This window comes from Microcebus murinus, chromosome 16 (genome assembly GCF_040939455.1).
Source record: "Microcebus murinus isolate Inina chromosome 16, M.murinus_Inina_mat1.0, whole genome shotgun sequence".
Lineage (NCBI taxonomy): Eukaryota > Metazoa > Chordata > Mammalia > Primates > Cheirogaleidae > Microcebus > Microcebus murinus.
Window position 1 is genome coordinate 2143900 of NC_134119.1, and position 14111 is coordinate 2158010.

Sequence of the window (14111 nt, forward strand, 5' to 3'; positions counted from 1 at the left end):
TATCCCACTGGAGTAAAAAGAGAGAGTGGAGAGACGGCACCTTCCCCCTCCAAGTTCTCACTGCTGCAGACCAACCAGGACGCCGGGAAAAGCCAACACAAGGACTCGCCGGCCACGCCCGCTCTCCCACCCGCCCCCTGCCCTGGGCAGGCTGCCTGGCTTCCCCCCGCTGGCCACCCTCGCTGCCCCAGAGCCTGGCAGGGAGGGGCCGAGGGCAGCCGGAGGGGCCGCTTCCTCCCGTGAGCTCGGAGTCTCTCCTCGGGCTCCGGGCGGGAGAGGCGGGTGAGGCCTGAATCATCCTGGGTCCAGGGACACGCTCACCCCTTCCCACCCCAGGTGCGGGGTAGTGGGTCCCCCAGCCCAACCCGGAAGGAGAGACAGGAGCCGGGTGTCGGGACCTCACAGCTGCCCGCGCCCGGGTGCGACCCGGGGCCTCCTCTCGGCCACCGGGGCTCCCGTCACGCACAGGCGGACACATTCTCGAGGAGCTGCCCCGCCGCGGGCCACGAGGGAGGCGGATGGAGCCCGGACAGCCGGCCGGCTGCGGCTTCCCGAGCCATCTTCTGCCTCGCGTGGAACCCGGCAGCCGGGCGGCAAAAACACGCCACTCGAGACACGAGAAGTGAGACACTCGCAGCCAGAAATAATGTCCTTTTGCATTTCCACAGCACAGCAGTTTTGGGGAGAGAGAGGCACGTTCTATAAATGCATCCCTGCCACAGAGCGCCAGGCCATTCCGACGCCCCACGTCTCCCGGGCAGAGGGAGTGAGCCCCCCGGCCCCCGCCCGGCTCTGCCCATCCACGGCGCGGGCCTTCCCATTAACAAAATATTTACAGTGTAGCTGCGCGATGTTATCTGAGCCGTAATCCTCGCTAAGGTTCCATTTGACAGAGGAAGATAATGGGCGGAGAACAAATGTCCCATATACGTTTTAAATCCAATGAAATTGTTCGGTGTCGCGCTTCATGATATCAAATACTCCCTTGCTACACGAAAGCGCCTCATTTGCCTCTCCGGGGAGATGGAAAGTGGGGCTGCTCGAACCCACCCACCTGGCCGCACTTTACGATGCTGCGGTTACCACCCAGCCAACACCTTCACAGGTGAGGTCTCCCCAGGGGCGCCGGCCCTTGGACATCTGAGGCTAAAAGCCCTGAGCCAGAAGTCCCCGGGGGTGGTGCCATGACTCTGTCTCCCAGATTAACGTGCAGATTCCCAGGGAATTCTCACTGTGGTGGGTGCATTAGCTCCCGTGGCTGCTGCCGCCAGGGACCACAAAGGTGGCGGCTTCAGATAACAGGGACTTATTCTCCTGCAGTTCGGGAGGAGCAGAGTCCAGAACCCAGTGCCGGGGGGAGGGGGGCTGTGGCCTCCCTCAAGGCTGCAGGGCAGGACCCTCCCTTCACTCTCCCGGCTCCTGGCGACTCCGGCATCCAGGGCTTGTGGCTGCATCACCCGAAGCTCTGCCTCCCTCTTCACACGGCCTTCTCCTGTGTCTGTCTTCTCCTCCGTGTCTGTCTTCTCCTGTGTCTGTCTTCTCCTCCGTGTCTGTCTTCTCCTCCGTGTCTGTCTTCTCCTGTGTCTGTCTTCTCCTCCGTGTCTGTCTTCTCCTCCGTGTCTGTCTTCTCCTCCGTGTCTGTCTTCTCCTCCGTGTCTGTCTTCTCCGTGTCTTATAAAGAAGACAGCTGTCATCGGGTTTAGGCCACACCCAGACACTCCAGGAAGATCTCATCCCGAGATCCTCAATTACATCCGCAAAGCCCCTTTCTCCAAATAATGTCACATCCGGACGTCCTGGGTGGATGTGTTTTCTGGGGGCTGCTGTCCCATGCCCTACAGTAGGTCTGGGTAGGGCCCGGGCACCTGCCATGTCTAGCAAGCGTTCCCCCAGGCAGGCAGCTCCTGGACCAGGGCTGGACCCCTAACCCCGCACTTTGCAGGTGAGGAAACCGAGTCCCTCTCCCGACTCCCAGGCGGGGTCGTGGACTGCAGCCTGCTCTTCCTCCCTGACACCTACAGCAGCACAAGCTGGGGCCTCACGCCTGGCAGCTCACACACCACGGTTCCCACCTGAATTCCAGACAAATCGACATATATGCGCCTAAACTCACACCAGGCAGCCAACACAAACACAAAGCCCAATCTCTGACTTCTCTCCCCGCCAGACGCACAAAGACAGGGGCACCTGCTCCAGCCATGCAGAGAGGAGCTGCATCCCGATCTGGGGACCCACACAGAATCCAAACGGGGCCGCACCGAACGTGGGCAGATGGGAAGCCGCTGTGGGCAGTCCGCCCAGCACGGCACAGCGAGCCCCACCGAGTCTCGAGGTGGCAACGCCCATCTTGGGACCAGGGGCAGCTGCCCACTCGAGTCCCAGCTACAGACGCTGGACAGAGCAGGCAGTTCTCGGGGCGAGGGCTCCCGGTGATGGGACGACGGCCGCGTGGCTCAGTGGCTCAGTGCAGGACCCTTCCACCCCAGAGACCTTCTGGACTCACGATGCACGGCAGGCTACTCCATCACTCTGTGCCTCGGTCTCCCCGACCGCGCAGTCACCAGCCACTGAGGTCTGCGTGACTGAAGGGCGCACACGGCACCATCCGAGACGTACACAGCTCGTCCTCCACACGTGGCAGCCAGAAAGGAGCAGCCGTGCACACCCCAGCGGCCGGCCCCACCCTCAGGCACGTGGGGGTCGGCAGGAGGGGGGAAGAGGGGAGGTCCCCGTCCTGACCCCGGGACCTGCAAACCCGTGACCCTCTGCGGCACCGGGGACTCTGCAGACGTGACTAAGGGCTCTGCCTCGGGAGATTGTCCTGGAGTGACCTGGCGTAACCCCGGGATGCTTCCAGGTGGAGGAGAGAGAAGCGCAGGAAGGCGTGATTACGGAGAAAGGCGGGCCGGCGGGGGGTGGCCGGGGCCGAGGAGAGTGGAGCCTCCAGGAGCCGGCAGAGGCCGGACGCGGATCCTCCCCCCGGAGCCTCCAGCACCAGCCCCGCCAACGCCGTGCCCACAGCCCAGGGACTCGGCGCTGGGCATCTGACCCCGGGACGTGATAAACGCCTGTCGTCTCAGCCGCTACATCTGCGGCGGTTTGTGCTGCAACGAGAAACCGACACGACCCGTGAACCAGGCGAATTCCTCCCAGAAAGGGCGACCCGTGAACCAGGCGAATTCCTCCCAGAAAGGGCGACGAGGGAGACGAAGTTGCAGACCGAGCCCCTGCCTGCCGCAGGCGGCCTGGGCGTGCTCGCCCACTGCCTGGGCTGTGGGGGTCTCAGAAGCTCCAAAGGGGAAGCCGTCAGCACCCGGTAAGTCCCCCCAACACACCAGCCCCTTCCCGGGCGGGACATGGGGGTTGGAAGGAAAATGGCCTTTGGAAGCTGGAACCGGCCAGAGACTACTCAGGAGGGCACTTTTGTTCTGTGTCCTCCTCCTGTTTAAGAGCCACAGGCTGAGCTGCTGGTGAGGACAGCCAGGGACACACACCGGCCAGCCAGTACCGGAGGCCGCCAGGAGAGGGCAGCCCCGAGCCCGGGCAAAATGGCACCAAAATTCTGACCCTTTTAATAACAACAACAACAAAAAAAACCACAAAGGATTTTTACCAGCCCGGTTTGCAAGACACCATAGCCCGGGTTGGAGGAGCGAGAGCAAGCGCGTGAGGTTTCACGAGAACATGCTCGGGAGAACTGATTGCCCCTGACGCGCAGAAACTTCGCTCGGCTTATGGTATTCTTTATAGCGGAATTCACTCGGAGGAGAAATCGCTCCTCCGAAAAGTCAGAATAACAGGCACGTTCTTTGAGAAGATGAATGCCTGCCTGCGCTCTCTCCCGGCTCATGATTAGCTCTGGCACCCACTTAACCACGCTCTCACAGAAAAAAGGAAGGAAGGAAGGACGGCTTTGCTTAAATTTAGCCCAGCTACCTAAGAGAAGTCACAAAATTTCCACATTTTGAAATCAACACCAGGAAGGAAACGTTACAGGCAATACATATACATACCAAATACACTTCGTTTAAACTTGATTATGAATTTCATTGTTATTTTAAAAAATAAGCAAACTCTCCACGGTGGAATTAGAAAAATCACTATTTCTGAAACGAGTTAGTTACAGGTCTTGGCGGCGTTGAGGAAAATCCCACTGCCATTCTCAGCGACGCTGCCCCCAGGACGGCCTGGAGGGAGGCGCAGGAACCGGGGGCTTCGTGAGCCTCGGAGGCCCCGCAGGGCGCCGGGCTGTCGCGATTTCCACGTTCTACTTGGAAAAGAGCACCTTGCTCTCTCACAGCCCAGAATGAGAGGTCCCCAAACACCCAGGGCCCCCACCCGGGCAGAGGCCACGTGGAGACACGAGGCCCGCCCTCTCGAGAGGTGGCGACAGGGAGTCGGCCCCGACCTTCTCCGACGTGCGGCCAGCCCCCGCCGCTCCCAGAACCCTGCAGTTTATGGCGACGGTCCCGAGTGCAAACCCGGTGCGGACCTGACGTGTCTAAAACTTCCAGAACCGCCCGGACTCTCCCCTCGGGCCCGGCCCGTGCTGCCTGCCCCGGCGCTGCCAGAGACTGAGGGCCGCGTGAGACGCTGCCACGGACTGCGTGGTGCACGCCCAGAGACGGGAAGCTCCTGCCGGCACCGCGGAATCCCGGCTCTTCTAATCCCAGGGCTGGTTTCGCAAGCCCAGGGTGTCCACAAGCTCGGACCCACCTCGGCTGAGCTCACCTCACACACGAGCAATCTCGAATTGTGACCGGCACCGCTGGGCACGCCGGGCCTGTTCACTGCCAGCGTCCAGCCGGAGAGACACCCGGCCCCTCTGAGCGCTCGGCCACGGCCGACCCGACGACCAGGGCCCGGACATCTGGGTCCCTCCGGTGTGCGGGGACCACGGTGCTCCAGAACCATCTTTCACGGTACGTGGGAGAGACGCCCGAGCTAAAAGCCTGGGCCCTGGGCCTGGACAAAGCGGGAAACAGGGAGTCTTGCGCACGCACGCAGGCCAATCTCATGGCCTCACTCTCCATCGGTTTCTGATCCACAAAAAACCCGGAAGAGCGTCGTCTCCCTGGAAGGGCTTTGCGAACACTGAGGCCGTGTGCAAAGAACCGGCCAGAACTTACTGTTGTTATTCCAACATTATAACGACGCAAAGCCTCGCATTCCCTGACCTTAAGACTCAATTGAAATACACATTGCTAAAACACGAAATCTCAACTAATCTTGAAGCCACGGCGTGGAGCATTCCCCCACCCTCTTCGCTGTGCCTGGCGCGCGCACTGCCCTCCGCGAGGAAGCGTGTGTTCCGTGACTGCGGGTCCCGCGAGCAGGGGGCGGGAAGATTCTCGACCAGCGGACTTAGGAATCGAGTGATCTGGAGCACACCTTGCCGCCTCCTCCAGCCCACGTCCTCACAGCGGAACGGCCACCGACAGCCACCCCCACTCACCCCGTGGGAGCCGCAGGGCAAAGGGCGGCGGCGTCCCGCGCCGATCTGCTTCTGAACGCGGTTATCGGGAGCCCCTGTCTGCGGACGAGCCGTGGCCCGCGGACGGCACACCCAGCAGCGTGTTTCAGGCTCGCCGCGGGCCGGTCCTGTGTCCGCCGGCAACAGCAGCCGCCTTCTAAGAGCAGCGCACGCCGGCCCCTCTCTGAGTCTCCTCGTCCTGGAACCAAGGAAACCGCAGCAGGGACAGGAAGACCCCCCGAAACAACACAGCCCTGTGGGAGGCAAGGGCGCCCCAAGGACAGCCAAAGACGCATCAGCTCCACCCTGGGCTCCGGACGCTCATTTCTGGGATCCCCGGAGGGACCGGCGGAGGCGGTGGAGGTCTGGCCTGGGTGCTCAGAAGGAAGCATCTCTCTGGTTACAAGAGCAGGACAGTCCTGGCTTCGGGCCACCAGCGGGGTCCGAGTCAGCTTCAAGTCAACGCCGCTTCCCTGCTGGGCCAAGGTTCTCCGGAGCCGGCTCACGCCATGGGCAGGGACGAGCCCGGCACAGCCTCTGCATCCCTGCAAGAGGGTCGCCCTGCAACCCGGCAACAATTTCCCCTTCCCTGACGAGTGGTTCAGACAGACAGCCCCGGCTTAAAACGTTTACCTGTTTGTTCACGTGCACCTGACCTCAAGAGGGTCTGAAGCGCGGACTGAGCGCTTCATTTATTCAACAAATGTTTACCGAGTGCCCGTGACACACTCTCTGCAGTTGGCATGCTTGGAGGAGACTGACTCGCAAAGGAACACAGAAGAGGGTAAGAGGCCAAGGCCCAGGGCACACAGGATGGGCAGAGGGAGCCTGGAAACCTGCGCTCGAGGCGGGGGCTGCAATGCTAGTCCTCCCCCTAAGTCAAGGACTGCATTTGGCTGCAGTGACAACAGACCCACGGTGGCACTTTAACCTTCTTTTTCTCACCTCTCAAAAGGCAATGAGTCCAGGGCTCTGCAGTTGCTCAGGGATGCCGTCTGGGACCCGGTTTCTGCTCCACCATCCTCACAGTCACAAAACAGCTGCTCCGCCCCAGCCATTGTGCACAAGTTCAAGGCAAGAAGAAGACACAGAGCAAAGGGCAGAAGGCACGGCCAGCTCAGTCTGTTCCTTTCTTATCAGGAATAATAATAACAAAAAAACCCCAACTTTCCCAGGAGCCTAACGTAACAGACTGACCTGATTAGATACCAGTGACCAGAAAGAGGTCACATTGCCTCTCGGCCTTAGGGAGTCTAGGGAGGATGTCCTAAAGCAGGGCAGGCTGCCAGCCAAGCGCACGGGCACAGGGAGGTCTGCTCTCGAGGAGGGGGAGAGCGGACGGACGAGTCGCAGCGTCCGGCAGTGGCAGGCGGGCGTGGGCGGCTCATCACTAGTGCCCTCTGCCCGAACATCGCGGCAGCTGCCGCTCTGCTGCCAGTTAACCAAAGGGCTCGGACACACGGCCGGGGGCGGCGTTCTCCGGCTCATCCACTACCTCCTCTGACTGGGACTGACGGCGCGGCCGCCTCACGCGGCACGGCGTATGCTATGCGGGGAGACGGGCCGGTGTCTACCACGCCCTGCCCCGGCAGAGTCCCCCCGTCCGCACAGAAGTGGCCGCGCCGAGCCGCACGGGCAGAGAGGCTACATCCAACATACGTGTAAGGACAAGGTGACGTACCCCCGGCCACGCCCACTGCAGTTTGACGGACTATCAGGTGTCGGCTGCGGACACCCGCATGTGAGCTCCCTGCAACCAGGCCTCCCGCCAGCAGCCTCCGCATGCAAGGGAGCTGTGCGTTCACTCGGCAATTCCCCGTCTGCTCTGCTCCAGGTGCCGTGCTGGGCGCCCGGGAAGGGCAGACGCTAGTGCCGCCTACTCAGCGTCCACTCCTCCTCCCTCCTGCCCCAAACAGAGTCCCAGCTCTGCGCTAGGTGAGCAGTTTGCTCCCCTGGCAGGTGATGGATTATAACGGGTCTGCCTCAAGCATGACAATGCAAGACTCTGCTTTCCCGCTCGCCCCACAGCTGGGAGTGCCACGTGACCTAGTGCTAGCCAACACGGACTTCTGCAGGCATTCGGAGGAGAAAGTGCTTGCTTTCTCCATACGAGGAAGAGATGCAGGCGGTGCCACTATGACCTCCTTCTGCATGCTCTGAACTCAGATGCAACACCTGGAACCACAGCGGCCAGTTTGTAACGATAAGGCAATAAATGGCAAACTAAGGATGGTAGAACGGTGAAAGAAGATGAGGCAGGCCTATGACAGTGCCACAGATGTGGCTGTAGCCCTTGACGATCTATCTCCACATTCATTGTTAGGTGAGAACAATTAGCCACCATTTATTTAAAATTCTGTCAGCTGGGTTTAATCCTGTTGGCCAAGAATATCCTGAAACAATGTAAAGGGTAAACGAGGATGACAGCATTCCTGTCCTCGTGAACCTGACAGTTTAAAGCAGGGGTCCCCAAACTTTTTAAACAGGGGGCCAGTTCACTGTCCCTCAGACCGTTGGAGAGTGCGCACTGTGGCCCAGGATGAGTCGGCTGCTAAGCAGGACAGGCAGCGGCGGCAAAAACACCCGGAGGGCCGGGTTACATGTGCTAGGCGGCCCGCATGTGGCCCACGGGCCGTAGTTTGAGGACACCTGGTTTAAAGGAGGAGATGATTGACGAGATGAGACCAATTCTCTGATAAGCGAGTCGGGGTGTGGTGAGCAGGTGCAAGAGCTGGTCCTACGCCACTTGGGGATGGGGAGAAGGCAGGCTGTGCTCAGGGAGTCTCATTAAACTAAGTCATTAGAATCAGGGCTCCTCTTTTCCATATTTTCTGAACACACAGTGTACCCACTTTCTCAGACGATGCCAAGACCCGCCCCCGCAAACCCTTCTACTCACCTGTACCCCTTCCCCCAAGATCGGGGAGATAGGACCCACGAGCCATGAGTTCCCACCACGCCTCCTCTAACCGTCTCTCCCTTGTGAGTGTTTGCCTCGAAGCTGGTCTGGGTCCGCCCAGAGCTCTGCCCGGCACGCAGGAGAGAGAGCAATGCAGGTCACTGCGCCCGGCTGCGGCTTCCGGGCGGGCTGACCGTTAATTATTAACAAAGCAGAGAAAAAGACACCGGGTTAGCAATTGCCCTGGACTAAACTACAGCTTAGAGAACATTCCGTTTCAGCCTACGGAAAACGGCTTAACCATCCGATCTTAGATATTACCATGCATCAGTGATCATGGCCGTAAGTGAATTATCCTAAAAACAAAACGACAGCGCAAAGTATATGCAATTACGTACAGATTCTTGCCAGCAAAAGCGCAGGCAGGAAACCCAAGGCAGAGGGGATCCAGAAACGCTACAAATCAGCCCCGCGAACACCCGCGTTGCCATACTTTCCGCAAGAGGTTCCCAATTCATAGTATTTGCTACCCTATTGGGGGAAACTATTTTAAGCCTAATTAGCGTGAAATTTTTAGAATGCAAATGCTTTTCATTTAGACATAAAACAAAATGCCACGACATTTCTTCCATCCATTTATCATAAACAAGTTAATTACTGTGTAACAAATCGCTCCTGCTGGAATCTGTGTGTGCGGGGCTTCTGGTGAGCTGACTCAGGCGGCGAGAAGGAACCACAAAGTAGTCGTTAATAGCTGATGGCGCACTTAGAATAAAATGGGGACACTCTGAAGCTTTGCTTGTCAAATTAAGGTTAAGCTCTCTCCGTTGGAACAACTCAATTATAAGTAGTCATTATCTATTTAGCTCGATCCCTACCAGACTAGCAGAAACACCACGCTTCTTACATACGACACACGCATCCTCTCCGCGGGCCTGTAGTTGCAAAGTCTTCTACACACGCAGGGAAACTGGTATGTGTCCAGCTTGGGTGTGTGTCAGCTTTTGCCTCTCTATGTGAAAAGTGATTCGTGAGACGTAAGACCATCTCTTTGCTCCCGAGACGCTACACCTTGAGAAGAGCAGCAAGGGGGAGAAAGCAGGGAGAAGGTGGCCCGTGCGGGTGTGGGGAAGCAATGCAACTACTGCGCACCCCGGGGAGGGGACAGAGGACCCAGGAGGCCCGGATGCTCAGGAGAGGCTCTGCGGCTCTTCTCTGAACCAGGCTCGGGCTGGCGCATCTCCCGCGGGGGGGAGTGGCCGCGTGGAAAACGAGGCGCGCATACACAGAGTCCATGAGCCCGTCCGGGTTCGCCTAGGACCACGTGACTTTTCGTCCCCTACCGTCCCCTACTAGGTGAATGCCATCTGGGCACAGCAGCCAGGCCGACATCTGGCCAGGGGTCTAGCCTGCTCCGCCGCGCCAGCCCGGAGCAGAGTGCGGGCCGGCCTGGGCCCGAGGCGGAGGCTGAGATGCTGGTGCAACCGGTGAGGACGGAGGAGACACAGTTGTTGGAAACCTCACGTTGTATTGTAAAAAGTATGAGCATTTGTCACTCTCTTCTACAGTAGGCGGTTCTTGCTATTAATAAAAGAGAGGCTTTTTTTTTTTTTTCTTAAGTCCTTGAGTAAAACAGATACGCCAAGATCTTATCACGTTGAGCCACACACTCAGGGAGGCTTACGGGTGCCAGTTTCAGCACAGCTGAGGCGCCCGGGACGTGTGGACAGTGGGCTGCAGGCAGGGCCCCACGAGCCACATGGGACAGACAGGGTGACGCGTGGAGAGCAGGGGAGTCCCCGGGGCCTTCTCTGCAGATCCTCGGGGAATCTCAGTAACCCAGAGGGTCGTGAAGATGGTCTTCCCATTCTAACGCCAAAATGACACACACACAGACAATTAATGGAACAGCTCTAGAAAACTCTTTATCACGTATGCCTGTTTAGACCGTGCACCCATTCTGCTCCTAGGCCAACAGCCTGGAGATCTGTTTATTTTTTTTGGTGATCAATGAGTGAGTCAATAGTATCACAATTCAGAAACCAAGAAATAAGTATTTTGGATTTGGTGCAAAATAAAAATCCTGATTCACATAGCCAGGAATAAGCAAGGTAAGCCAACACTCTCTATCTTGAAAGGTAAGGATCTAAAAAAGGACCTGTGTGTGGGACAGAGCCCACCCGTGCCTGCACACACGGGGCCCGAGTCGGGTCTTGAGGGAAAATTCTATGCTCCCTGGAACACAAAACTGGCAGGGAAGTCACCAGTCTGAGGATATTTGGTGTCGGGTGTGAAATTTAGCTTTGCTGCTTTATGGAAGGTTTGCTTTCTCCGTCATTTTGAAATCAAAGGCTGCCACTTCTGGGAAACTCTCCCCAAGAGGGAAAGCCCACAGCCAAGGTGTGCACGGGGCAGCGTGGAAACCGCGGGAAGGAAGAGCTGATTGACACTCCCCCCCCCACCCCCCCACCCCGTGCGGATGAAAAGTCAGTTAGTCTGTCTTGAAAGGGGAACGTATTCAATATGCGGAATGATCTGGCGTTTGGATTTTGAAGCCGTGTCTGACTCCCCATCACAAGGGTGGCTGCAACCCTGCCTCGACGAGCGGCAGCCCCCCCCCCCCGTGTGTGTGCGTGCGTGTTGTCAGTGGGGCAGTGATGAAAACGAATGCCACATTTGTGAACAGAACGTCTGTGGGCTTATTTACCGCGTTTCCAACAACACTGTCTGCTTTAGCATGCATTTCAAAGCAGGGGTAATTTAAGAATCCAGAATTTCATACATAAAAATACTTGGTAAGAAAGTCTCTCTCTGCACATTATTTGGGTGATGCTACATCCGAACTCTAATTTGTTGCCCAGGGAATGATTCACTTCACTCAGAGATGGCAGGGAAGGCAAATCTCATTCACCTGTGATGCAAGACGCCTTTTGGGTCGACCAGTCTGCACCTTGCTGACTTCACAATCACCACTTTGCAGAACGCACAGCACTGAGACGACCGGCAGGCCTGGCCTCTTCCACGTGACTCTTGTCCTCACCGGAAAGCACCCCGAGATTCACTCCCACCCGTCCAGGCCCCGCCCCTACCTTTGAGTAGCTTCTCCCCTTCCAGGATATTCTGGGAGATTAAGGCCGTGTAATCTTCTTCCGAGAACCCAGCCTTGCAGGTCTCTCTGGCTGTAAGATCCTCATTGTGGGCCTACGAATGGAGAATGGAAAGAAGACGGGGTAAAACAAAAATAAGTGCACAGGGGCTTGCTTGCTGGGCAAAAGGTCTCTGGCTGGGAGGAAAAGGCTGATAAACCAGTCTCCACCCAGAGGTGGGATCTGTCGGATGCTCAGGTCTCTGGGGACGGAAAGGACCATTAGCTTAGACTGCAGACTGGGGACCTTCCCCAGCGGGGGCACAGCGGGGTGCGAGCTAAGGAGTCAAGGCCAGTGACAGCAGCCGGCCTGTGGGGCGGGACTGGCACAGGGAAAGCCAAGCCTGTCCAAGAGGCAGAGGCAGACGACTCTGTGTCAGCTCTGAGGGGAGGGGAGACCCAGCGAGCCCGGCCCTCGTCAGAGCCATTCAGGCTTGGGAGCTGGAGCGGCAGCTTGCCGAGTCTGCTGTCTGTGGTCACCCCCGAGCGGAGAAGCTGTTCCAGCGACAGAGCCCGGCAAGGAAGGCCGCTCGGCAGGAGGCTGCGGGCAGGCTGCCCCCCAGCCTTCTCCCCTTGTCCCGGGCACTTGTGCACCTCGCAGCCCCCAGCTGCAGCCCAGCCCGGCGACAGAGCTCCCCTGACTGACTAGCAAGGGTGAGCGTCCTCCGGTCCTGGGGAGCTCGCCGGTCTTCCCTGCCCAGTCGGGAAGCCTAGGGTCCACGGCACAAGGACCAAGGATGGGAGGATGGGGTGGACGACAGGCCCCCCCCCAAGCTCTGGCAGTGGGTGCCGCCGACGAGCAGGGCGCGGGGCTGCGGGGTGAGGGAGACAGTGCAGCAGCCGGGAAGCCAGCCCCGCCGCGGGAGAAGGAGCACAGCGGCGCGGCGCCCCAGCCAGAGCGAGCCAGGGAGCCCGGGCACAGCCCGCACCCTGCAGTCTCGCCCGGTCGGGCCGCCGGAGCAGAACCTGCCTCCTGCGGGCGCCTCCTCCCGCCCTGCGCGCCGCCGCCCGCGCGGCTTCGGCTGAGGAGGCTGCCCAGCGGGGGCTAGAGGCTGCCCGGCGGGGGCTACAGGCTGCCCGACGCGGGCGGCGGAGGCGGGCGCACCTCCGCCCCAAAGCACCAAGGGGCAGAGCGAGTGGGATGCGGGTCATTCCTTGGAGAAAAAGGGCCAAACCGCGGCTGCTTTCCCCGAGAACACAGCCCCAAATAGCGCCCGCAGCCCGGGGGAGGCTAAACTCGTCCAGGAAAGTTTCAGCCCGCCCCGGGCCCGGTGCCCAGCGCATCCGCGAGCGCCCCGCGGCCTCAGAGCCGGCCTCCCGCCGCCCACTTGTTTATTTCCGAGGTTACCACAGCGCGGCCCGGAGGAGGCAGCGAGGCCGATCGGCCACGAGAGGGGGTCCCTGCAACTCCTGCCGCCCGTCCGCCCCCGCCCCCGCCCAGGGCGCCCCCGGAGCAGCCGCGCACGCTGCCCCCGCGGGCCCTGCGCCTCGCCCGGCGCACAGCGAGGCTGGGATCCGGCCCGCGGGGCTCCGCAGGAAGAAAGCGGGCGCCCGCCTCAGGCTCCTGGGGCGCGCCCTCGCCCTGCGCCCGCCGGGTGCCCGGCATCCCGGCCCCGCTCGGAGCCGCCAGGCCCCGCGAGACACACCGGCTCCAGCCCGCGCCTCAGGCTTGGCGGCGAGGGAGCCCTGCGGTCCACATCCGCCGCCCACCCGCAGCGACGGTCCCGCCGGCAACCAAGGACTGAAGCGGCACTGAGCAGTGGACCCCAGCCCCAAAGGGAGCGGCCAGTCCGGGAGCCCCCACGCCCCGACCCCCGACCCGCTGCCTCCAGCTCCGCTCGCCCGCAGCCACGGCCCGGGCTGGGCTCGTCGACTCCGGAGGCGCGCGGCTCCGGGCGATGGAGGGCGCGCCGGCTCCGCCAGTGGGCAGCCTGCCCCTGGCCGGCGAGCCGAGCTCCGGGCAGCGGCCGCGGGCTTGGAGCGGCCGAAGGATGCTCGGCGGGTCCCTGCGCGGGCAGAGCTCTCTGGGTCCCCCACACAGCCGCACTCCCGCCCGGCTCCGCACCGCCGCTCCGCGCCGCCCGGGCGCCTGCCGCCGACCGCAGGCTGCTTCTCCGGGCGCGGGCGCCGGGCTGGATGCAGCGGCGACCGCGGCGGGGGCGCCCGGCGCGGGCCAGGGAAGCTCGGGAGAGCCCAGCGGGAGTGTGCGCGCCCCTCCGGCTCGGAGGGCGGCCCCGCGCTGCCCCGGGCTCCCGAACGGCCGCGCCGGGAGGCGGCAACTTACCCGGAGCGCACCGGAGAGCGAGAGCAGCACCAGCAGCACGCCGGAGCCCGCGGTCATCTTCCCCGCCGCGCCGCGCCCCGGCGCCCGCCCGGCGCCCGGAGCCCGCTCCCCGCCGCCGCTCCGATCGCCGCCGCCGCCGCTTCCGCGCGCCAGCCCCGATCCTCCAGCCCGGCTGCGCCCGCCTCGCTCGCCGCCTCGGCTCCGGGAGCGAGGCCAAGTCCGGCCGGCGGCGCGCTCCCTCCGGCCGGTGCGTCCGCCGGCCTCGCAGCCGCCCGCGCCTCTGTTCCGCGCGCTCCGAACTGCAGGTGAA

General features: G+C 61.1%; 1 protein-coding gene across 1 annotated transcript in view; it reads right to left on the reverse strand.

The window, feature by feature from the left end:
* CDH4 (cadherin 4) overlaps positions 1-13880 on the reverse strand; it is a 410136-nt gene extending 396256 nt beyond the window's left edge. Inside the window, exons 1-2 of the mRNA XM_020281742.2 lie at positions 13802-13880; positions 11462-11573 (exon numbers count right to left, since the gene is read on the reverse strand). Coding sequence (XP_020137331.2) covers positions 11462-11573; positions 13802-13858 — 169 coding nt within the window. The 5' untranslated portion in view covers positions 13859-13880. The remainder of the gene's footprint in view (positions 1-11461; positions 11574-13801) is intronic.
* Between the last annotated feature and the right edge of the window lie 231 nt (positions 13881-14111).